The 25,727-nt window shown below is 43.3% G+C and overlaps 1 protein-coding gene across 3 annotated transcripts in view; it reads left to right on the top strand.

Annotated features, from left to right (window-relative positions):
• The window catches only part of PROM1 (prominin 1), a 116,092-nt gene that overhangs the window by 80,663 nt on the left and 9,702 nt on the right, over positions 1–25,727 (top strand). For all 3 annotated transcript variants that reach the window (XM_025385919.1, XM_025385920.1, XM_025385921.1), the window contains 13 exons: positions 4,115–4,238; positions 5,921–6,024; positions 10,303–10,387; positions 11,983–12,126; positions 13,059–13,130; positions 14,541–14,633; positions 16,341–16,394; positions 18,000–18,080; positions 18,209–18,277; positions 19,697–19,789; positions 23,155–23,270; positions 23,802–23,825; positions 24,245–24,313. In XM_025385919.1, coding sequence (XP_025241704.1) covers positions 4,115–4,238; positions 5,921–6,024; positions 10,303–10,387; positions 11,983–12,126; positions 13,059–13,130; positions 14,541–14,633; positions 16,341–16,394; positions 18,000–18,080; positions 18,209–18,277; positions 19,697–19,789; positions 23,155–23,270; positions 23,802–23,825; positions 24,245–24,313 — 1,128 coding nt within the window. The remainder of the gene's footprint in view (positions 1–4,114; positions 4,239–5,920; positions 6,025–10,302; positions 10,388–11,982; positions 12,127–13,058; positions 13,131–14,540; positions 14,634–16,340; positions 16,395–17,999; positions 18,081–18,208; positions 18,278–19,696; positions 19,790–23,154; positions 23,271–23,801; positions 23,826–24,244; positions 24,314–25,727) is intronic.

The following is a 25,727-nucleotide window of genomic DNA, read 5'->3' as shown; positions in this document are numbered from 1 at the left end:
AAAAAAAAAAAAAAAAAAAAAAAAAAACAAAAAAAAAAAACAACAAAAACAAATGTAACAACCCTGATACTTGGTTGTCTGTCAGTGTTGTGGTGGTGTGTGTGTCTATATACATGTATTTCCATACTTTTTAACTACTTGAAAGGTAGGGTAAATTGCTCCGAAAAATGGTGCACCCTCATCGAAATTTTATTCACTTTTTAAAGGCATACAACCAAAAACATGTGATATCCAGCTTCAAAAAAAGAAAAAATAAAACAGAAATCATCAACAAATTGATGGAGGCTAAAAGCTACCTTAGTTTAGATACACTAATTCTATAGACATGGAGACGTATGGCGTGGAGGCCATAGGATTCATCTCAGCAGCAGGAAGAAGGCTGGGAACTGTCAGATGTTGTTTGATTCATTTCAAGGAGTCTGCAGACTTAGGGTGGCTATGATTTCTTTATTGTTGAATGCCACCAGTCAGCACGGCGTGCTTTGCTGTGCTTGGCAGAATTCTCCACTTCTTGAGGTATCTGGTAAACAACTGGATAATTGTGAAAGGGGGAGATGATACGAGCGTCATCAGTCTAATCAGACTAATTAGAAGAACGCAGTTTCTTTTTTCAGAACTGTTTACTTGCTTGTAGAAACCAGAAAGAGTACATGTAGTTTTGTTGCAACCAAAACACCACCTGCTCTTTAAAAATGGTGACACCATCCAATCAAGAGCATGGTCTCTTTCAAACCCAAGCAGGAATTCTTATCTCCCAGAAGGATATCAGTGAAAGATGTGGAAGGAGGAAAGTCAGAGAGCCCTGGCTCTGCTCTGATCTTTCATCTTCAGAGGGTCCCAGAAGCGTTTTATTTTAATTTTATTTTTGTAGAGACAGTCTCACTTTGTTGTCCAGACTGGTCTTGAATTCCCGGTCTCAAGAGAGCCCCTGGTCTTAGCCTCTAATGTGTTGGGATTACAGGTGTGAGCCGCTACCCCTGGCCCCAGGAGCATTTTAGCAGCTGAATAGAATGCAGTGGTGAAAGTATTATCTGTTGCAGGGGGATGTAGGAGAGGCTTCTCCAGAGATAAGGAGATCTAACAGTGGCACAAGCATCTCTTGTTTTGAAGCCCATCATAAAACTTCCCATTTTAGGTATTAACAACAATGCCAAGAGTAGCCACAGGTATCACAAACTGCGCACATTCCTGTGGCTGGTGGCAGTTTCTGAGGTTACAGAAAGAAGTTTGTCAGGCTGTATAGCTAAAAAGACCATGATGCTCTTTGCCCAGTAATTTCCATTTTGGGGACTCTAGGTGAAGGAAGTAGGCCAAACTATGAAGAAAGCCTGGGAAGAGTTTTTGCAGTATCAGTTATGATAGTGAAGCAGCCTACCTGCCAGGCTGTAGAGGAGTGGCCAAGTGAGTTATGACACATCCATGCATGGAAGATCACATGGCCCCTGAAGTGATAACTGGGTGACTGTCCTGATTTGTTGACAAAAGTTTCTAAGATAAACTTTTTTGAAAGGGGGTGAGAAAATGATGCTTGTATTATCCTAACTATGCACATCACGGGTTAGTCAGCAAGCTTTTCCCAAGAAGGGCCAAGTAACAAATATTTTAGGTTCTGCTGGCCACATACAGTCTTTGCTGCATATTCTTCTTGTTTTTCACCTCCTTTTGCTCTTTCATCTTACTCTGATTCTCCTCGTCCTCTTCATCCTTTTCAATATTTTCAGTACACATTAGCCATTATCTCACTAACCTTAGAAAAACAGACCTTAGGCAGTGGTTCCCCTACCCCTGATCTAGGAATGTGCATATTTAGAAAATAAAGGCTGGAGATGTTGACTGTATGCGATTTAGAGTGAGAGTCATGGTGCTCTTTTTAGACAGCTGTCTTAGTTTTTATGAGTTTTTTTTTAACTCCAACACACAGACACACATGCTCAGATGGGGATCCTGGCATGGCCCTCACTCACTTCTTCTTTGTGTTCTCCCAGACTCAGAAGGCTTGTAGGTCAGAGAAAGTCAGGCTGACCTAGGCCTTTCCAATGAACATTACTTGCTCTTCATTTTAGTGAAGAAACACAAATACTGTAATTATGGCTTTGGTGTCTGCAGCCAAAGGGGAGAATCGTGCCCTTAGGAGGGGGTGCTGTGGTGATTGCAAGCATCAGCCCACACCCTCCTGAGGCTCCTTCCTGGTGTGCACCAGTGATGGTATCTGATTTGGCAAGTGCCCCTAGACTGATTTAAGAGTTTGTTCTCTCTCTCTCTGTCTATACCTAGACAGCTAAGCACTGCTAGAGAAAAGTTACGCACGGGGTACATTGGGTATCCCTACAAACTTAGCATCTCCTGTCTCAAATGGACCTGCCATAGTCTGATAAATCTTTTATTTCATTTTCTTCCTTCCCTTTCTCTTTTTCTTCTTTTTCGACACATCCCCAACACTTTCCTGCAACAGTCTTTTCACTCTGATACATCCATCTTCCTCTACTTCACCCATCTCTTAGCAGATGGCTTTACCTCCTTCTTCTCAGAGAAAATAGAAGCCATCATGCAACTTCCCATCGTCAAACTCCCAAACACACATGCTCCCAAACACACATGCTCCCAAACACACATGCTCCCAAACACACATGCTCCCAAACACACATGCTCCCAAACACACATGCTCCCAAACACACATGCTCCCAAACACATCCCTCCCTTCTCTGCAGTGCCAGAAGCGGAGGGATTCCTCCCTGCTCAGGCTGATTCCGCCAGCTATATTCTCAATCCCATTTCTTTCCCTGATCCTGATAAAAATGGATCATCCCCTTTCTTTTCCATGTCTTTATTCTCTTCCTGTCTCCTTGACTTTCACTCAACACTTAACCAGGCTCTGTTCTTTCCCTTCTTCAGAAATAAAAGCAGAAACTCTTTACCCACACTGCCTCTTCCCTGTAGCTCTCCTTCCCCCACGCCGGGTCTCAGAGGAGTGATCTGAGCTTGCTGCCTGTGCCCTCCTCTCCTGCTGACTCCCCAGTCCACTCCAATTTGATTTCCTACCCCAACACTGCACTTGTTTTAAGTTGGCAGTGACCTCTCTGTATAATGCAGACAGCACATTGGTTGGTGACAGCCGACCACTCCCTCCTCCTGCAAACACTCCTTTTGTCCCCTAGGTGGCATCACACCCACATGGTTGCCTTCCTGCTTCTCTGCCTCATCATCTTGTTCTGGTTTGCTGGCCCTCCTTCCACCACTCGTCTTTGTAAATGTTGAAGTCTTCCAGACCCAGCCCTAGGCTGTTTCTCTCTCCAAGCCAGCCTTGGGGATAAATGACCGTGGCTAAGCTGCTGGTTCCCTAACGTACATCAGAAACCCAGATATCTTAGCTCCAAACATACTGACTCCCACACACTCTTTCCACTCAATGTCTCTGTGGCAACAAGACCAACATCCAGCCCATCTTCTGTTTCCTTCCAGAGCATTGGTGCTCCCTGGCACTGCCCTTGGAGGAGCCCTTCCTTGCCTCTACGTCTTGTGTCCAGCGCTTTCCGAGTCCTGCTATCTCCTATATTAGGCCTCCTGTGTCTCCTATATTACGTCACCATCATCCACCAACTCTCCACCAATCCTGTCCCCTTAGGCCACCCTCATGGGCCATGATAACAGCCTCTGCAATGATGTCCCATCCACGTTGGCACCTGTCCAGTCCATCCTTTACACTGTGCCAAGAGTGCTCTTGTTCAGAGAGAAGTCAGGCTGTGCTCCCCCTGTGCTTTCAGCCCCTTATTGGCCACCCCTTGTGGGTCCCAGGCCCCTATACAGTACATCCCCGCCTGCCCTGGAGCTGCCCCTCCCTAGGTCCCAGGCCCCTATCCAGTGATCCCTCACCTGCCCTGGTGCTGCCCCTCCCCGGGTCCCCAAGGCCCCTATCCAGTGATCCCCCGCCTGTCCTGGAGCTGCCCCTCCCCAGGTCCCCAAGCCCTGTGTCACTCCTAGGTGGATGATCTGTTTCACCTGAATAACACTGAAGACCCCAGGTCTATTTTATAGAGTATAGGTAGATTTAGTAAGTATCAATAGGTACTATTGAATCATTCTTTCTTGAATTACTAACCTTATATTTTTTTTCCAGTGGAGTTGGATTAAGTTTCCTCTTTTGCTGGATATTGATGATCATTGTGGTTCTTACCTTCGTCTTTGGTGCAAATGTGGAAAAATTGATCTGTGAACCTTACACGAGCAAGGAATTATTCCGGGTAAATATGATTTTCTACCCATTATGAAAGGACTTGAACAGAAACTTGGATTTCTTCATATGTTGTGTGTTACTTTAAGAGCAGTGCAAACATATAAGCAGTTTGGTTTAAATTCAGTAAATTTCTTGAAATTATTAAATTCAATAAATTTTAAAATATTCAATAAATGCAATAGATTCTTTTTATTTGTAAGAGAAAGAAAATATGGGAGTGTCCTTATTTTCTGATCATAAGTGAAATCAGGGACGGGAGTTAAGTCCTGCCCCTCAATGTGGATTGCAGTATTTGGGGAGAATAGAATTTTCCTCAGCAGTGGTTTCCAAATGTGGCTGGGAACATCAGAAGATCAGTTCCCAGGCTCCTCCCACACACCCTGGGAGATTCCCAGGTGACAGAGGTGTCCACACAGATGAGCCCTAAATTTGAAAGGAAAGAGACTGTAAGTGGATGTCTCGTGACAGAGGGCTGACCTGGCAGATGTCTAGTGGTGCCACCAGGAACTGAATTCAAGCTTTGCTTTCTCCTTCTCAGTCCAACTCCCACAGATTCCGGGGGGCCAGTTGGCAGTTTTGCTTTCTTCATTAATGAGGAAATTTTGTTCTAAGTGTCTGGCTTCTAATTTTGGCTTTTCTGTGTTTTTTTTCTCCAGATTCTGATTTTTAAAATATATTTATATTTCACTCTTTCATTGTACATACATTTTTCCGCCTAAGATCTGTTATGAAATCAGGTGAATACTGTTGTGATGGTGTTTTAGTTATTTCATTGGTCGAGGGAGATTAAGTTGAGATCACCAGCGCGTCAAATGATCTCCATTTGGCCTTTTGATAAAACAAAGACATCAAGCCAGGCATCATTATCTCCTGTAGAGTGTTGAATCATTCAAAGATACTTTTTCTTAAGTAGGGGATATTTCAAAACCATTTCTACTTCTCAAGCACATACACGGTCCTGCACTGATTTGCCCATCTTAAATATGTGTGGTGCTGGGGCAGAGAGTGTGTGAATTTTAATACATTTTGTCCAGAGACAGAAATAGCACAGCACTGGGTATACCACTTCATGGCTGTATATTTGCTCTTCTGATCAAATGGTCTACTCTGCTTCTATTTATAATGTGTTTGTTTTATTAAGATAAAGATTAAAAAGTTCTTGGCCAGGCATGGTGGCTCACGCCTGTAATCCCAGCACTTTGGGATACTGAGGTGGGTGGATCACCTGAGGTCAGGAATTCAAGACCAGCCTGGCCAACATGGTGAAACGCCGTTTCTGCTAAAAAAAAAAATACAAAAATTAGCCGGGCAGTGGTGGTGCACACCTGTAGTCCTAACTACTCAGAAGGCTGAAACAGGAGAATCATTTTAACGCAAAAGGCGGAGGTTGCAGTGAGCCGAGATAGTGCCACTGCACTCCAGCCTGGGCAACAGAGTGAGACTCTGTCTGAAAAAAAAGAAAAGTTCTCAAAAAAAGTAATTTTAATAATTTTGATTGATGCTACCCAGTGGTCAATTGATTTATTCCAATTATACTATTATTTTCTAGTTATAAGTTGGAAATCAACCAGAAAAATAATGTTACGAAAAATTTCAAAAAATATATTCAACAGAATATTCACTTTATTATATTAGTATGTATGCGAGTGTAAAACTGATTTTTCGAAAATCCTTCCTAATATGTTCCAGGTTTTGGATACACCCTACTTACTAAATGAAGACTGGGAATACTATCTCTCTGGGAAGCTGTTTAATAAATCAGAGATGAAGCTCACTTTTCAACAGGTTTACAGGTATCAATATTTGCATTATACATTTTGCTATTTAAAGTGTTCTTTTTCCGGAATGAGAATTTTGCATTTGAAGTGTTTTTAAATCTTAATTATATGACTTTCCTGTTTCAGAGATAAGCTGTCCTGTAGTATTTTAAAGACACAGCAGAGATTAGATCAAAAACCTATTCCTTCTACTGAAAGCCTTTGAGACCTTGGAAAGGTGATGTTTCAAGGTCTTGCTCTCCATTAATCTCTGGAACTCGCTGGTTAACGTGACCCTATGATGCACTAATGGGACCTCATGAGAAATCTTGTTCAGGAACCACGTTGCTCTAAATAAAAGCCATCCAACAAGAATAGCGAACAGGTGATTCAGTGATTTGGATCACCGACAGGAGGAAGGCAATGCAGTTCAAGAACTGTCTGCTGTCAGGCCTTCTGAACTCTGACCCAGGCCCCCTCCTGGAGGCTCTGTGTCCTGGGCAATTCCACATCTTCTCTGTTTCATGGGGGTCGTGGTCATAGGAATCTGACCCTGAGGTTGTTTTAGGATTAAGTAAGATACATGAGATTCGAATGGTGCCTGACACATCATTTGGACTTGATGAACAATACTGTTCTTAATACTGTTCATCTAGGCTGGCCACAGTGGCTCATGCCTGTAATCCTAGCATTTTGGGAGGCTGAGGCAGGTGGATCACTTGAGGTCAGGAGTTCGAGACCAGCCTGACCAATATGGTGAAACCCCATCTCTACTAAAAATGAAATATAAAAATGAGCTGGGCATGGGGGGATGCACCTGTAGACTCAGCTACTCAGGAGGCTGAGACAAGAAAATTGCTTGAACCCGGGAGGTGCAGGTTGCATGAGCCAAGATCGTGCCACTGCACTGCAGCCTCGGCGACAGAGTGAGACTTTCTCTCAGGAAAAAAAAGAAAACAAAAAAACTATGTATATATAAAATCACTTCTGACCTCAGGTGATATATATCTGTGTAGTGTATGCTTTTCCCAGTGGTAAAATGGGCTCCTAGTCTGATGGCTGGAAGTCTTAGGTGTCTGATCTTAGACGCGAACCCATGGGCAGCTCTCTGCTATGAGCCATAGGGAAGGCAGTCACTTTAAGAGTATTTGAAATCAATTCATAGGATGCTTTTTAAACACTGGTGACACTTATTTCTCCCACCGTGAGACCGAAGGGCCAGAGGATGTGTGTTAACATGGTGTGTTCATAGTAAATGAAACTAAAAATACACAGGGCGATAGTGACCCACACTGAGAGCAGAACACTTTGTAAGTCATAGACACAGGTCCCCATCTGCCCAGAAGCCTTTCCATGCCCTACACGTGAACCACCATTCTTAGTGTTCTTATTACTCTCTCAGAGTTCCTTTATGCAATTTTAAGCAAGTATTAACCCTATGCCTAGCATTATTATATAGCTTAGTAGTTTTAGCCATCATCTGATAGTCAAAAGACTTCTTCAGCATTTTGTGAATTTGTTATACTTTTAGGTATTGCTAGGTTCTTTTTGTACTGTTTAAAAAATTTTGAAATATGCACACATTTAATTAATCAATGGTTATTAGTTCCTATAGCCAAACCACAGAAGTTATTCTAAAATAAATATAGCTACGTCGTTATTAAGTATTTATTTATTTATGTATTTATTTATTTTTTGAGATGGAGTCTCGCTCTATCACCCAGGCTGGAGTGCAATGGCACCATCTCGGCTCATTGCAACCTCTGCCTCCGGGGTTCAAGTGATTCTCCTGCCTCAGCCTCCTGAGTAGCTGGCATTACCTGTCTGTCACCATGCCCAGCTAATTTTTGTATTTTTAGTAGAGACGGGGTTTCACCATGTTAGTCAGGCTGGTCTCGAACTCTTGACCTCAGGTGATCCACCTGCCTCAGCTTCCCAAAGTGTTGGGATTACAAGTGTGAGCCCCACGCCCGGCCATTACTGTTTATTTCTATTACCTAATAAATATTATGCTAAGTGGTCATAGTGGTAATTTAACAAAATTCTAAGAGCTATCACCTGCATGGTGCTTTCTGTATCCAAGACTGATGGAAACACCTCGGATGTATAAACTTTTTTAACATCCACACCACTCTGTGAGCTAGGTACCGTACTAACTACTTTTATTATTATATGAGCACCTGGCGTAACGGGAGCTAGGTACCATACTAACAACTGCTTTTATTATTATATGAGCACCTGTGGTAACGGGATACCTGAGATATTATACAAAATTGAATTAGACTCTGATCCTACTGTCAAGGAAAACCTAGTAGAGAGTTAGATCTGTAAAGAGGTGTTCTAGAATACGGTGATACCTACAGGTGATAGAAATGTACTGAGGCTACTCTAGAAGCCCCAAGATGGGTGTCTTATGCAGTGTGGGAATGGAGGGATTAGGAAGGACTTTCTGAGAGTAATGGCACCTAAGCTGATCTTAGTAGGTTAGCAGGGATTGGCTGGGCCAAGAAGAAGGAAAAAGGCACCTAGGCCGAGGGACACAGACAAAGGCAGGGAGGTAGGGGCAGTAGGCTGCTCTTTGGGAGCTTTTAAAAATCCCACTACCACTTTGGGGCCGAATACAAAATCAAAGGACAGAGAAAAGTCCTCATTTCCATTATTCAGCCCATGTCAGTGAAAACTGAGTTTCTGGAGCCCTGAGACAACACTCAGAATGAACTTATAAATGTTGCTTGTAGGCTTCGTCTTCTGAATCTTTCTTAAATCTTCTTCTTCTTCTTCTTCTTCTTTCTTCTTTGTTCTTTCTTCTTTCTTCTTTCTTCTTNAAACTGAGTTTCTGGAGCCCTGAGACAACACTCAGAATGAACTTATAAATGTTGCTTGTAGGCTTCGTCTTCTGAATCTTTCTTAAATCTTCTTCTTCTTCTTCTTCTTCTTTCTTCTTTCTTCTTTCTTCTTTCTTCTTTCTTCTTTCTTCTTTCTTCTTTCTTCTTCTTCTTCTTCTTCTTCTTCTTCTTCTTCTTCTTCTTCTTCTTCTTCTTCTTCTTCCTCTTCTTCTTCTCTTCTTTTCTCTCTCTCTCTCTCTCTCCTTCTAACTGGTCTCCTTGTTCTCATTCCATCCTCCAAACCTCCCAGCATGATGTGATGTGGCCCAACCACATGTGTCACTTCCTGCCTAAGTTTCTCCATTGCCCATGGCAGAGGCAGCTGATAAGTGTCTGGTGCCCATCCCCCATACTCAGGGTAGACATTGATAGTCAACTGAAGTCTCCTGCTTAGCCCAGGGAGCCTCAGGCTCCTTCTGGACTGTGTGCTCTAGGCATACATTAGCAATCGGTTGACTTTTCTCTACACAATTAAACCCATTCACCATCCCTAGGCTGAGAGGACAAAGCCAAGTGTTTCAGCCTGGCATGCTAGCTCCTTGTGATTCTGGCTGCTGCAGAGCCCTCCAGTGTTACCTCTGGTTGTTCATAATCAAGCTCTGAGTTCCAACAACACCAACCTGCGTGTTCTCTAGAGGGAAGGATCACACCTCCTAGGGATGTGGGAAAGTTGCTTCTTCTAGGCATCCCTCAGGCCTAGAAGGCCCTGGCTGCTGTGGCGAGGAAGGGATGCTACATTCCTGGATGCCACTATTTTTGTGGCAGGAATACACATCCAATGAGGCCTACCCTTCTTAGCTCAGTCAAGTCTAAAAAAGTCAAATTTTCCTATTTTAGAGATAAGATTGAGGCATGGCGAGGTGAGGCCATTTCACCCAGGGGGCTGAGTTAGGTTACAGCAAACTGTGCTGACCATCGAGATGTCTGCGTCTCCTCCCTATCTCTGTCCTCACCACGAGGATAGATGTCTAAGCATATATTTAGTCAGTGCAGCTCGGCCCTGGAAATAGAGAGTAGAAATGTTCTTGGCAGGAGCTTGACAGAATCATTTAATGAAGTTCCTAATCTACTCTGCAGTGTATCTCTTTCTAGCAAGTATTGTTTTTCTTTTTAATGAGAATTTACTTCTTCCCAATCTGTAAACTTGTGGTCCACAGCGGAACTAGAGCATGTAGGAGACAGATGGAAAGATAGACTTATCAATCCTATTGCATCTCTTCCAAGAACAGGACGGTTAGTCAAACAAGGCAAGAAGTCAGAGGTGGTGGGTGCTGAGGGATCTGTGTGGCCACTTGGGACACCCAGCCCCACTTCTGTGTTCACAGATTAAACGAAGAGAAACAGTGAGCCTTCCTCCTCCTCTTCAGCGGTGGACATAGATAGCTGCAACAGCTTTTCTAGGTCCTAATTTCTCTGTTCATTCCCGCAGTGACTGCAAAAAGAATAGAGGCACTTACGGCACTCTTCACCTGGAGAACAGCTTTGACATCAGTGACTATCTCAACATTAATGAGGTAATTAGAAGTCGTCATGGAATTGACATAACACATTCCTTCACCAAATCCGGCTGTCTGTCTTTCTTTTCTGGAAATTGAGATGACATTTGCATAAGATCAAATTAACTATTTCAAAGTGACGTTTGGTATATTTACATGGCTGTGTAACCTTCACCTCTATTTGGTTCCGAAACGTTTTCTCACTGCCTGACCAGTTGTCTTTCTTGTGGTTTGAGTTTTTCTAATGTATTATGCAAGAGCCTCTAGAGCGGCCTCACTATGGACACTTCACAGGGAAAGATGTCGTTTTGCTGACTATAGACGTTTTTGTGGGAACAATCCCTGTTTGTTCCTCAGGAAGGCTCTCGCTCCAAGACCAGCCTCCCTTTCTGCCAGTCCCTGAAACTGGGCACTCAGTGTGGAGAAGCATGTTCCACACTGTCCTCCTTCCTTATGAGTCACATGGTGGCCCCAGGACTCTAGTGTGAACTAAAGCAAAGGATGGAAGCCAACAGAACCTCCTCTTTTCTTTTGCCAGAGCCCACACTCCAGTCTTGAGTCTTGAGACTTGGAGGAAGGGCCATTCCAGAGCACACTGGCCTGAAGAAAGAGCAAGAGTTTCAGCTGCCCAGGCCTAGGGTGCCGTTAGCCTAGACCAGCCCCACTCCCTGTACCTGGAGGCCTCTTCTGACTTTCTGCCAGAAAGAATCTGGAGCGTGCTCTCTCTTTTGGGTTTCCTGAATGAGAGCAGAAACAAAGGGATCCCAGGAGAAGAGGCTATTCCCAAGCCCCCACAGCTTGCCCACCGCTGCTAGAGTTACCATGAGGCCATGATGGCTTGATGGTTTTCAAATGTGAAAAGCTGTATTTGAAAGCTGTATATGAAAAGTTTATTATCTTCCCTAAATAGTCCATATATGTATGCATTAAACATATATAATTTTGTAACCAAACCCTAAATAGATGCCCATCATGCTGTGGGTCACTTCTCTGTGTGCTATGGCGGGTAGCAGTTGGAGAGGTTGCCTGGGACATGCAGGCACTCGATGCTGCTGGAAACTGCTGACTATCAGTACAACCCTGAATCAACAACCATGTTTCCATAATCTTTGCCCAAGTAACTAAACACTGTTCCCCAAATGATATGTCCCATTTCTTCCTACTCCCAGCTCTTGTATGTGCTGGTCCCTTCCCTGGAATGCCAGCCTACCCTGTCCCTTTCAGCTTCTCTGTTTGTCAAAGCTGGGGGTTTAGAAGCCATGGGACCCATAAAGAAAGAGATGGGAAAGGAACAGGACGGGAAGTACCAGGAAGAGATGCCAGTCAAGTGCTTGCACATTCTTTGGTCCTTTCTGGTTTGATTGCTCTTTATTTTTTTATTTATTTTTTAATTTTACGTTTAAAATTTTTTTAACATAGAGGCAAGGTCTCTTTATGTTGCCCAAGCTGGTTTTGAACTCTTGAACTCAAGCGATCCTCCCACCTCAGCCTCCCAAAGTGCTAGGATTACAGGCATGAGCCACCACATCCAGCTTTTATTGCTCTTTTAAAGCATTTGATTTGTGACATTCTTGGAGAATAAGGGACTGATTTGTAACTTCCTTTTTTTGCAGCATACTGCAAGCATAAGCAGTGAATTGGAAAGTCTGAAGGTAAATCTCAATATCTTTCTGTTGGGTGCAGCAGGAAGAAAAAGCCTTCAGGATTTTGCTGCTTGTGGAATAGACAGAATGAATTATGACACCTACTTGGCTCAGGTATGACGCATGTGTTCATGCTTGATCCTTTGGGGAAATTAGAGTGTCAGATGTGTATTTCTGTTTTGCTTTTGATTTTTTATTAAGATGAGATTCACATAAGACTAACCATTTTAAAGTGAGCAATTCAGTGGCATTTAGTACATTCACAGTGTTGCACAACTACTGCTTCTATGTAGTTCCAAAACATTTTCATCACCCTAAAGCAAAGCAGTTGCCCCCATTTGCTCCTCCCCAAACCCTTGGCAACCACTCATCTGTGGTCTCTTTTTTTTTTTTTTTTTTTTTTTTTTTTGAGATGGAGTCTCGCTCTGTCACCAGGCTGGAGTGCAGTGGCGCAGTCTTGGCTCATTGCAACCTTCACCTCCTGGGCTCAAGTGATTCTCCTGCCTCAGCCTCCCGAGTAGCTGGGACTACAGGCACATGCCACCACACCCAGCTAATTTTTTTTGTATTTTTAATAGAGACGGGGTTTCACCATGTTGGCCAGGATGGCCTCGATCCCTTGACCTCATGATCCGCCCACGTCGGCCTCCCAAAGTGCTGGGATTACAGGAGTGAGCCTCCGCGCCCGGCCCATCTGTGGTCTCTTTAGATGGATTTACCTAGTCTGGGTATTAAAAAAAGAAAGATTATATAACACACAAACTTTTGTGTCTGACTTCTTTCACTGAGCACGTTTTTGCAGTTCATCCATGTTATAACATTATCAGTACTTCATTCCTTTTCATAGTTGAATAATATGATTGAATAAAAATATGGCTTTATATATATAAATAAGAATGCAAACGTTGCCACCTGTTTAAGAGTGTCTAACCTCATGTGATTACTTTATGGTCATGAATCCATGTTTAATCTCTTGCCTACTAGATGTTGTGTTAAGGTTTAAAGATCCCATATCCATAAGACAATTTTGTTCACTTCTATTGTAGACTGGTAAATCCCCTGCAGGAGTGAATCTTTTATCATTTGCATATGATCTGGAGGCAAAAGCAAATAGTTTGGTGAGTTCAAATCGCCCGGTTAAATACTGTAGTAGTTGTAGATGTCAAACGTCAGTGCCATTTTTAGGGAAGCTGCTGAAGAGGTTCCTCACGCTGTGAGTAATCCCTTGTTCATAAACACCTCTCTTGTGCGTGTCATTACGTTTCCGTCCACAGCCATTGCCATGTGGCTCAAACCTCTCTGAGCCTTGAATGTTGCCAGGATGGTGTCGGGTTGATGCAGGGTAGGTGAAACCTGCTTTATTGAGGTAGCAGCAGTGTGACAGCTCAGAGACTGCTCTTCTGCAGGAGGGCGACCCCACAGGCAGTGTGCAGAAGGTAGCAGCCTAGGGACAGTTTTGTAGTCTTATTTATAACCACTTTCAATGGAATGCTAATTAAGCGGCGGGTTGTTCAGAAATAGCTAGAAAATGAGTGGTAACTTCCCAGTGTTGCCATGGCAATGGTTAACTGTCAATGAGCTGGCGGGCATGCCTTATGGTGATGGACAGGGAGAGGTGCTTTGGGCTCCTCTTCCTGGTTTCCACCAGTCTTCAATCTGGTCCGAAGTCCCACCTGCCTTCTATCTCAAGATGACTGCAGCCTTCCACCCTCTGCTTTGAGTGTGGGCACCTCATTACTTTAGCTCTGGATCTGTTTCCACCCCTGTTAGCCCCTCCACTTCTAAACACACCTGCCCATGCACACAGGTTGTTCTCCTGCAGTGTAGGGAATAGTACCTGGGGCTGTGGGAGGAAGATTTCATGTGTTGCTTTGAATTACCAATAGTAAGTGATGAGGGAAGAGAGAGGTACCACCCCAGTCCCACAAGCTTCCCCTTTCAACTCCTCTGCTGGTTGGTGACTACTTGGCCTTAACTGGTCCCATCCAAGAAGCAGCATACCATGGTGATGAGGAACCTGGGCTTTTGAGGAAGACCTGGGTCTAAGTCGTGACTCAGGATAGGAGCTTAGGCAAGTTACTTCTCCCTTCTGCCTTAGTTTCCTCATCTGTAAAATGGGGTAATGGTATCTACCTTATAGAATTGTTATTCATTAATAAATTAAACACTCATTGAGTATGGGTTAAATAGAAATTTCTCCATGGAGCCTTGGTTTTCTCACTTGTAAAATGAGAAGCTGAGAGTGGCTGTATCATGGTGAGGTGGAGAGAACACAGTCTCTGGCACTCAGGGAGGGCTCTTGGGTGTGGGTTATTGCTGAGAGTCCATGGTTCTGTGCTTTGAAGGAGGGTGTCTTGGCCCCGTCCCTCACACCAGGCCCCATGTCCACTCACAGCCATCATTGCACAAGGAGGGCTGCGTGCTTATGTCATGGCTGCCCTCCTGGCTGCGCAGGGCCCCTGAGGATAGCGAGAGTGCTTTGAGTCTGGAAAGATGGTATTGATCTTTGTTTTTTATTCTTTTTGTAGCCCCCAGGAAATTTGAGGAACTCCCTGAAAAGAGATGCACAAACTATTAAAACGATTCACCAGCAACGAGTCCTTCCTATAGAACAATCACTGGTAACAGTCAACAACGTATTGTATTTCACTGTGACCTGAGCAAATCTACTGCAGCGAGTTGGCTTTCATTTAGCCTCATGACACATACTCATCTCTCGTAGGTCCCAGCTGACTGACCTCAGCCCCAGAAGCTGAGCTGAGCTTTAGACAAAATAATTGCACCTCCCTCTTCTGCTTATTCCCTTCCATTTTTCATTTGAGTGTGAACAGTTAGATAAAATCTGTGGCTGTCTCCTCCACCTTGCTCTAGTTTCCATTGTTGTGAGCAGGCCCTCCTATGCCCCGCATTTAGCTACAGTGCTGTGGACTCACTCGATTCTTTTTCTCCAAGCTTTGTCTAGAAATATGTGAAGGTGAGGTTAAGTGCTTCTCTCTGTAGCCACTTAGCCCTGTCTGCTGTCTTGATGGGCATTGCTTCCTCTCTCCCCTCTTCCATCCTTTCCATTTGCTTCTCACCACCTTGTGACTTCTTTTCTTAATGCAATAAAGGCAGTTTCTAGCAAAGAAAGAATGTGGACTTTGGAGTCAGACAGACCTGGTTTTAAATCCTGCTTCTGGCTCTCCAAACTATTGTAGCTTCTCAGTTTCCTCGTCTAAAAATGTTGGGATCAGTAACTGCCTTGCTTTTACCTGTTCGTGGAGATGAAGGACCTGACCTCAGAGGATCTCAGTAAAGAGGAGGAATTATTATATTATGCTTGTGTATGGGCCATATTTGTGCCAGCAAGGAGAGAAGTGTGTGGAAACTGGGTTACTGAATCAGCTTGCTCAGGTTTGGCCAAGCAAGTAAATCCACTCCACTCCAACATCCGAACATCCGAACATCCCAACACCAAACTTTCCAGGACTAGTTTCTAGTACCCTTTTTTTCTCTCTTGATTTCCTAATTTATTAGACTATTCACAAAGTCCTTTCACTGAATTTTCTTAATTTGTGTCCAGTGCTCTTTACAATTTTCTGTACACTTGTTTATGCCTAACACAAATTTGTTAATATTTTAAGCTGGCTTTGCGTTTGTTTTTTTTTTTTAATGCTTTTTTTCCAAGTACACAGGACCCTTTGGCCTTTTCAGAGCTAGGGCAACCTGTCCACAAATAGGCAAAGTGCTTTGTACATGTGACCTATTATCTAACCAGGGGTTGGCAAGCTAGGTACCCTGCCAACTACAGCCTGCAGGCTAAATTCAGCCTACCACCAGTTTTTGTAAATAAAGTTTTATTGGAATATGGCCATACCCACTCATTTGCAAACTCTCTGTGGCTGCTTTTGACTAGAAGGACAAAGTTGAGTAGTTGGGAGTATGGCAGATAAAACCTAAAGTGTTTATTCTGGCCTTTTACAGATAAAGTTTGTCAACCTCCAGTCTAAACCATTCAGGTTAACCACTCTTGTGGGGCAGGCTCTATTTTAAATAATGCCTTCCGCTTTGATCAAACCTAATTCAAAGGGATTTCTTGGATGCCTCACATGTGACTTGCTGTTCTTCACAGCTTTAGGATATATATCCAAGTTTTTTCTTCAGGTTTTCTTATACCAGAGGCATAGAAGGTACACATTGTTAATTATGCTGGTTATTTTTTCTAGAATGAAACCATTACAGTGTAAAGACAGATTTGATGGCTGTCTTGTGGGAAGGGAGGACACAAGGTATGTGATCTTGCTGTTTCATGTCATAATTTTGGAAATATTATCTATGTTTTTCACCAGAGCACTCTATACCAAAGTGTCAAGATACTTCAACGCACAGGCAATGGATTGTTGGTAAGGGTTTACTTTGTTTTCCATCATGGGGTTTTGTTATAAAACACCACACAAAGAATGCTAGAAATGTGATTTTTGTAGGTACTTTAAGTTTAAAAAAAAAAAAAAAAGCCTTGGTTATCTACCTATTTATACCAAATTGAGTTTTCCTACTATTTCCTTTCTGCAAGTACTTCTATTTGCAGACATCATCTTAGCAGACTATTAGGTATGTAGGTGAAATCTATATTTTGATGTGCAGGATGCAAGCTTTGAAGGTACATTGGTCACTTTCACAGAGATAATGCTGCCTAACACACAATCCCAAACCTCAGTGCCTTCTAAGTATAAGTGTTCATTTTCCCTGCTGGTTTGACAACAGGCTTCTCTACACATCTTCCCATTGAGAGACCTGGCCTGAAGGAGCAGCTCCTGTCTGGGGCACCTCATGTCCTCATAGTGGAATTCAGGAGATAAGAGGAGGCACAGATTGTCCTTTAAGCCACTGCTCAGAACGGGCACCCTGCCCCTTCATCAGCATTCCATTGGCCAAAGCAAGCCACATGGTCACATCGTCATCTGGCTGGGGAAGTACACTCCACGCTCTGGGAAGTTATCCAAGGAGCGTATCAATAATCCTGAGCAGCTAATGCAATCTACCACAGGGGCCACGTGCAGGCTGCAAGCATTCTCGCAGCAGACACTGAGCTGCAAGGCTGTGTTGTATTCATCTTGTATCCACAGCACCAACGGGCAACTCAGAAGATAGTTTTTCATTGAACGAAATAGCCTGTCCATGAGAGGTTTTGAGCATCAGCCTCCATGATAAAACTAAATGTTCCCTCCTTCCACTTTTCTCAATGAGGCCAACATCGTGGCTCAGCTCCTCTGAAGATGTTTACATTTACTCTGCTCCGGGACCCTCCCTATGCCTCTGATCACAGTTGCCATTTCATGAGTGTGTGTCATGCCAGGGGAACCTGGAAACACACCAGTGACTACGTGCAGGTGCTTTGCTACTTGTGTGCACAGGGCGAGGGTGTGCAGTGGTACAAGGCCTTTCATGAGGGACCCAACCAAGGGGGTTAGTGGGGGGCAGAAACTGGCCGTTGACTCACTCGCCAGGCTCTGTGCCCTGAGGTCCCTGGGCAGAAAAGGCCCTCTTTCCAATTTGCACCAAGCTGCCATGTGGGTTGGCAGAGGACTCGTCTTTGCTTGTGTTGTGGTGCAAAGACTACGGGCTTTGCGGTGGGGAAAAAAAAAAGTTTGGTGCAAATCCCAGCATTGTCGTATGCTTCCCCAGCATGGTGACCTTGAAGAGGCTGAGCTGCCTCATCTGCGAAGGGAGCCTAGCAAATAGTACCTTCCTTCCTGCCTCCTTGTGAGTTTCCAGCAAGGCCATTCCTATCAAGGACTAGCCCAGTGTCTGGCCTAGAGTAAATGCCCCTCTCAGCTCATCTCCTTCCCTGCCCTCAGGGGGCTGGGCGGGTTCTGTCTTCCTCTTAACTAGGAGGTCCAGGTCATGGTGTTGTGGAGCTGAGTTACAGTACTTGAATCAGTATGCAAATCATCTAATTAAATCTTTGTATGACTTGATACCCTGCTAACTGTGGCTGTGTGTTTCAGGAGAGAGTAAATAGGATTCTAGCTTCTCTGGATTTTGCTCAGAACTTCATCACAAACAATATTTCCTCTGTTATTATTGAGGTGAGTCTTCCTTTTTAAAGTAAGCATGTCCGTAAGTGGGCACATGAATGTTACAGATTAAATATTTATAATGTTTAAGTATGCTGTCATCATTTTAAGGCTTCTACTCATCTTCTGTTTCTTTCCAGGAAACTAAGAAGTATAGGAAAACAATAATAGGATATTTTGAACACTATCTGCAGTGGATCGAGTTCTCTGTAAGTAGTTTATCTTTTATGAATATTAAGGGGGGGTCATGTTTTAGGATAGTCATTTTTCTAGGGTAAAATCTGGAAGAAATAAAATTAAATTTCCCGTAATTTGGTAGGAGGTAAGTGAAAGGATATTGACGTGCAGGACCAAGACTTCTGGGGCTGCCCACCAGGTCAGAGGACAGCCACCTCCTGGTCCCCTTTGCTCACCTTTGCCATATGCAATTCTTCCATTTGCTTCCCGCCCCCTTTTTCAGGTAACAAAGGGGCCAGGTAACAAATTTGAACTAAAACACTACACTGGGCACAAGAACTTTTTAATTCTCTCAGGAGTCCTGTAGGTTGGGTCACTCTTCCAAAACAAATGAGGAAACTGGAAACCAAGGCTCAGAGAGACTAAGGATCTTGCTTTAAAATATGTAGAATTGTCCCTCAGTATCCATGGGTGATTTGTTCCAGGGCCCCCTGCAGATACCGAACTCCTTGGGTGCTCAAGTTCCTTATATAAAAGATACAGTTATTTGCACATAACCTATGTACATCCTCCTGTATGCTTTAAATCTCTCTAGATTACTTATAATACCTCATACGATATACATGCTATGTAAATAATTGGTATACTGTATTGGTTCAGGAATAATGATTTAAAAAGTCTGTACATGTTCAGTAAAGATGCAACTCTTTTTTTTCTGAATATGTTTTAATCTATGATTGGTTGAATCCATGGATGCACAATTCAGGGATATGGAGGGCCAACCGTAACTGTATATGCAGAACTCATCCATGCACATCAGCCGTCAGTTCCATGTTTTAGAGCAGCAGTCCCCAACCTTTTTGGCACCAGGGACTGGTTTAGTGGAAGACAGTTTTATCCACAGACTGGGGGCAGTGGTAGTTTCGGGATGATTCAAGGGCATTACATTTATTGTGCACTTTATTTCTATTATTAATACATTGTAATATATAATGAAATAAGTGCAACTCACCATAATGTGGAATCAGTGGGAGCCCTGAGCTTGTTTTCCTGCAACTAGATGGTCCTATGTGGGAGTGATGGGAGACAATGACAGATCATCAGGCATTAGATTCTCATAAGGAGCACAATCTAGATCCCTCGCATATGCAGTTCCACAATAAGGTTCATGCTCCTATGAGAAACTAATGCTGCTACATTAGAGGCGGAATATAGGTGAAGCTTTGCTTGCTCACCCGCCGCTCACTTCCTGCTGTGGAGCCCGGTTCCTAACAGGCCACGGACTGGTACTACTAGCTGGTATCAGTCTGTGGTCCAGGGGTTGGGGACCCCTGTCTTGGAGGACATAGAGATCCTTTTTGTGACACCAAGTCAAAAGTAAATGGCACGTCTCATTCCTGTGGATTTTTGTGGATGCGGCTCAAAGTTTGCCTGTGTTTCCACCCCCCTAGATCAGTGAGAAAGTGGCATCCTGCAAACCTGTGGCCACCGCTCTAGATACTGCTGTTGATGTCTTTCTGTGTAGCTACATTATCGACCCCCTGGTAAGATTTCATCTTTCAAAAGAAAACGCAATGAATCCATCATCTTTGGTTGTTTTTCTGAATTGTGATATACACTTTAATAATGTTTTCTGCTTGAGGGAATCCAAAACCTAAAATGCAACATTTTGATCAATGTATTAATATGCTAATAGACTAGAAAAGTCAAAATTCTGGGCGGTTATCTTTTTTCCTTACCAGGATTATATTTACCAGTCAGGAAACCTGCAGGGAGAAAACTCCTATTAGTTCAGAATAATCAGAAAGACAGTCACGGGTGTGCAGATTTCTAATCTTCAAAAGAATACTCAGTACAACTACATATACAACCCCAAAGTTGCACCAAACTTCATTTGTCATTAAAAAGCCTTGGAAATGTGACTATCAGGATGGCAAGTTCCAGTTAATCAGGCTTAATCCTCAGCTCTGTTCCCTCCTCAATAGACGCTAACTCTCTGTGAGCGGATCCTCTCCCTCTGCTGAAAGCACCTCAGTGGCTTCCCGTTGCTATCTAAAGATCAGGATCCTTCATAGGTAATCACACTAGGCCCTGCATGGCTGGGCCTCCCCATTCCAGATCTCACTGTGTGCTCTCTGCCTGCCTGCCTTTCTTTCTGTGCTCCAGACACACTCATCTGCTTTCACTTTGTCAAATACATCTCAGTTTCCTCACCTTAGGGCCCATGCACATGCCGTTTCTTCTGCCTGGACTGGAGATGGGCACACACCACCCTTCTCTTTCTCTCTCCTCTTCCCCTTTCCACCTACCCACTCCCCACTGTAAGACCTAACTCCTCTAGGTCTGGTAACACAATGGTGGAGAACATGAAGTCTGAATGAAAATTCCACTTCTATATTTTCAGAACTTTGTGACTTTGAAAAATTACTGAAATTTTCTGAGTTCCTCGCCTACATGGGGCTCTTTGATGGTTCAGTGAGAGGTCACATGTAAAGCCCTTCACGCTGTTGAAACATCAACGTTCAATGAATATTCACTACTATTGTAGTTCAGTCTTCAGATCTTAGCTCAAACATGTCTTTTTTCCAGGAAGACTTTTCTGATTCCCCAAACTAGGTTGGGTTCCGTTTTCCTCATTCCTGTAGAACTCTATGCTTTTCCTTTAGAGTTGTTATTGCTGTTTCAATTACATGTTTATATGTTTCTTTGATTAAGACCCATCCCTCCAGCACACTCTAGACTCTCCACTCCATGAGTCACCAGCGCATTCAAGGCTGTGCCCCTGTTGTCTGGCATAATACCTGGCACAGAGTATCACTGATGCGTTGTCAGGTGGCATCAGTTGTTGTCTCTGTCACAGTTCATCCCTATTGCCCTGTCCGTCTATCTCCCTCATTCACTTGTCCATCTGTCTGCTGGAGGGACTTTCATGCCTGAGTGAAAAGGATTCTGCCACCGACCCAACCTGAGCCCTGCTTCCTGGATGCTTCCTTCCTCTAGGAACTACTCTTTTTTGTCCTGTGCTTGGTGGCCCTTGCCGTCAGCTTTGGCTGAAGCCTTCATTAGGGGAGTCCAACCTGCTTGATTCTGAATTGACCTCTCTTTATGTCCAGCCTCTACCACCCACCCCATTCAGTCGAACCACATAGGCACCAGATGCCTCTCCATAGATCCAGGGACAGAGGGGAGGCCTAGAGGCTGCTCAGGAAGATCATAGGCTGAAGCTGTATAGCAGAGGGTTTACATCGTAAGGAAGAGCTCTGGGCATCCATTTAGTCAATCAGATAGACTGTGGACTAGCTCACATGTTTATTTTGTATCTCAGTTGTCCTCAAAAGGATTGAGGCAGCTTCCAGAAAAAAGGATAGGGTCATTATAAAGTTATAAAGCTTCTCAAGACAAGGTTGAAAACAGAAATCTAACAGACCATAGAGGGAAGGGAAAACAAATTGACTAGAAGTTAAGAGCCAAGAGATGCCACCTCTGTAATTCTGAACTCAGCCAGGAGCAAAGCAGAAATGCAGGGTCAAGCTGTGAGGGTGAAGCAGGTGTTATTTCCAAGTGGCATTTGGCCTCATGGTGGGCTGGGAAGAGTCGTTCTAGTGTTACTGACAGCATTATCTTAAGGCAGGGATATCGTCAGACTTGAACTTACATAGGAACTTGGCAGGTTGCAGATTTACATAGCAGGCCAAGTGTAGGATGCTAGCCAGAGTGGCATTTAGCCCATGACATCTATGCATGGGTCCTGATTGTTTGTCCATAAGGTTAAATCATTTGGAATATCACCTTGCAGATGTGAGTGGTGTGGACTATGTCACCACTGAGGACAAATGTCCCCTTGAAGGAAGAACCACTTCCAGACTATTGCTTTGTGGGAACAAGGGTTCAATGTTAAGAGATGGAACTTTAGATTTTTGAAGAAAAGATGTAAATCCAGGTTTACGTGTGAAATGTGACCTACAAATGTTGGCAACTATTTAAAAAATTATACTTTAACATTGCTCTTTAGACAAAACATGGTCATCTAGCTTCTATGTACCTTCAAGACTGGTTAAATTAAATGTGGAACATTGAGACCCTAGCATGCAGTGAGCATTGCTTCTAACTTCTTGACACAGTAATGTTATGGAATGAAGATGCAGGCATCTCAACTGCTCAGATGCAGACCAAAGCCAGAAGGGTTAATTTGTCATCTTAATAACAAACAACTCGCCGGGCGCGGTGGCTTACGCCTGTAATCCCAGCACTCTGGGAGGCCGAGGAGGGCAGATCACAAGGTCAGGAGATCGAGACCATCCTGGCTAACACGGTGAAACCCCATCTCTACTAAAAATACAAAAAATTAGCCAGGCATGGTGGCGGACGCCTGTAGTCCCAGCGGGAGGCTGAGGCAGGAGAATGGCGTGAACCCAGGAGGCAGAGCTTGCAGTGAGCCGAGATCGCGCCACTGCCCTCCAGCCTGGGGGACAGAGTGAGACTCCGGCTCAAAAAAAAAAAAAAATACAACTCATAAGAAGGATTGAAACTCAGACCTGCTGGCCATCCATGCTCTGATTACTGGACAGTCGGGCAACAAAGAGAGTCTGTTGGGGGTGGTTAGAAGTTGGGTTAGAGTGGCCTAGATTCGCATCCTGGCTTTGCCACTTGCTGCTACTGCTCCTCCTTTGTAAAATAAACATAATATTAGGATCTACTTAAGGTTTTTAGAAAGATGAAATGAATCCTAACAATGTGAGTAACACTTCACATAGTGCTTGGTCCACATGACATTCTCAAATTGTTTTAAAGAACAAAATGACAGCTCATTTTTTAAACTTCCAAAAAAAAAAAAAAAATCCCCTGAGCAACTGTTTTTCCCATTTCCCATCTTCAAACATTCAATTCTCCTGATTTTTTTTTTTTCTAGAATTTGTTTTGGTTTGGCATAGGAAAAGCTACTGTATTTTTACTTCCGGCTCTAATTTTTGCGGTAAAACTGGCTAAGTACTATCGTCGAATGGATTCGGAGGACGTGTACGATGAGTAAGTATGTGGCCTTCCACAGACATGGGGGTCATTTCCTGGGTGGTGCTGTCTTCAACGAGTTGCTAAAGATGAGTTCTGATGAGATTAAACTTGACTTCTTTTTTTTTTTTTTTTTTTTTTAGTAGTAGTAGTTGGGTCATTTCTATTCAGGTGAATTTTTTTTTTTTTTTCTTGGTACTGATTTTTCTATACTTGTTTTAACAGCCTTTTTCCTCTTGCTTAATCCTCTCAGCTTCCCTAACCAGCCTTTTTATTTCTTGTTTGCAGTTCCTCTCTCTCGGGGACCTGGCATTTCACTTTATGATAACTGTTTTTACACTTTCCATTTTGGCTCTGTAGTCTGCCCCTCATTCTGTGTCTGGTGAATGTGTACGCCTCGTTTTTCACTTCGCCCATCTTTCAATGTGGGTCTCTCCTGAATTTGCACTGTCAGTATCTGTGTTAGAGTAAATATCTGGGGGATGTAGTTGCTGAGCTTTCATAATAATTAAAAAAATTAATTTTATCTCCCTTTTTTGTATTTTATAGTGTTGAAACTATACCCATGAAAAAGTAAGCCTTTTTTAAAAAAACTATATTCTTAGATGGGATGGGGGAGGTTTATATTATTATGTAATGGACCTTAAACATTAAGTTATTGGCATCTTAAAATTACGTAGAAACAGCAGATCTGTCCAGGCAAAAATAAATTGCAATGCCTCTTCAAAAGAGGGCTGGCACAGGGAAGGTGCTCAAGAAATACTTCATGAATTAATGAAAGTTTTATATGCTAAGTTTATTAATCTATAAAGTAGTCATTTGGTCTTTGAAATTTAAAAGGAGCAAAATGTAAACTACTCATTTGTCTTGTTTTTAGATTTAACAAATTTTTACATACTTTTCGTGACCATTACATTGTCTTTGTAATCCATGATGTAAATACTTCATCTGAGAGATAACATGGTGTTTTGGTGTATTTATTTTTGTTACAGTATGGAAAATGGTAATAATGGTTATCATAAAGATCATTTATATGGTATTCACAATCCTGTTATGACAAGGTAAAGCAAAGTCTGGAAGTGCATGCCTGTTCTGTGATAAACCGTCTCATCTCCTATATATCAGCACTGAATTTTCTGCATGCTGTTGATGCCTTCACTTCTCTGTGTGTGATACTTTATCAATGCGAGTCTCCAATCATGCTCTACATAGTGTTCTATGATGCCATGAGTTTAAATGTTCAGTAGATTTCTAAACAACGGAATTATTCAGCAACTAAAATTTGGTGTCATCTTAAAATGCTATGTATGGTTGTAGATCATTACAGATTAAATGCATGCATACCTTGCATTTAGAATTTCTCTGCACCAAATAAACTGAGTAGTTACAGTTTTCAAAGCCCCTTCCTTCCTTCCTTCCTTCCTTCCTTCCTTCCTTCCGTCCTTCCTTCCTTCCTTCCTTCCTTCCTTCCTTCCTTCCTTCCTTCCTTCCTTCCTTCCTTTTTTCCCTTCCAATAAATTAACTGTAACCAACCAGAAAAAGAACCCCAATTCTTCCTCCAAAATCTTTATGAATTTACGTTCTCTAGAAGTAAGGAGCTTCTCTGGTTCTGGATATGTTATATATCAGGTAACTCTGAGCTTTGCTTGCCAGAGGTCAATCCTCTTCTGAGGCTCTACTAAGAATTCAGACCCACACGTCAGCCAGGGACCTATCTGCTCAGAAGAGGTGGAGCCATAGTGTGCAGGGCAGCAGGGCCACAGTGGGCTGTCCTCTTCAGTGGGCGTGGTCCTTCCCATGCCCATGCAGCTGGCCCCCTAGTGCTCCCCCGAGCCCTGCTCTGCACAGTGATGTCTCAGATGCAAAAACGTGAGTCTAACGGTGCATGGGGGGGATCCACCTTAGAAGGCTCATGCTCCACATGGGAGGCGTCCAATTAAAAGTGCCCACATTCAGGGAAGCCCACAGCTTTGGCTTCACACCAGGTATTTCTATTTAGAGCCTCCCAGGCCAGAAGCTGCTCATCAGTCAGGCACATCCTTATCTTAAGCAATATTACCTAATAACAGTTGATGCTGCACCTTGGTCAGATTTCAAGGTGAACAGAACCAGAAAGTCATAAAATTTGTCCTTTCAGAAGGATAAGTGGCTTCCTGGACTTAAAACTTGGAACATTGTAAAAAATTCAGAACTTTTCATTATAATTTTCCATTTAGGGGAAGAGAAGTTACCTGAGTGCATTCCAGCTGCTATAACGAAATGCCTTAAACTAGGTGGCTTGTAAACACCAGGGTTTATTTCTCACAGTTCTGGAGGCAGGGAAAACAAGACGAAGGTGCCATCAGATTCGGTGTCCGGTGAAGGACCACTTTCTCATAGGTGGCGTCGTCTTGCCAAATCCTCACATGGCGGAAAGGGCAGGCTGGCTCCTTGGAGTCTCTTTTCTAAAGGCGTTAATGAGAAACTAATGAGGGC

This window comes from Theropithecus gelada, chromosome 5 (assembly GCF_003255815.1).
Source record: "Theropithecus gelada isolate Dixy chromosome 5, Tgel_1.0, whole genome shotgun sequence".
Lineage (NCBI taxonomy): Eukaryota > Metazoa > Chordata > Mammalia > Primates > Cercopithecidae > Theropithecus > Theropithecus gelada.
This window is presented reverse-complemented; position numbering and strand designations above follow the sequence as displayed.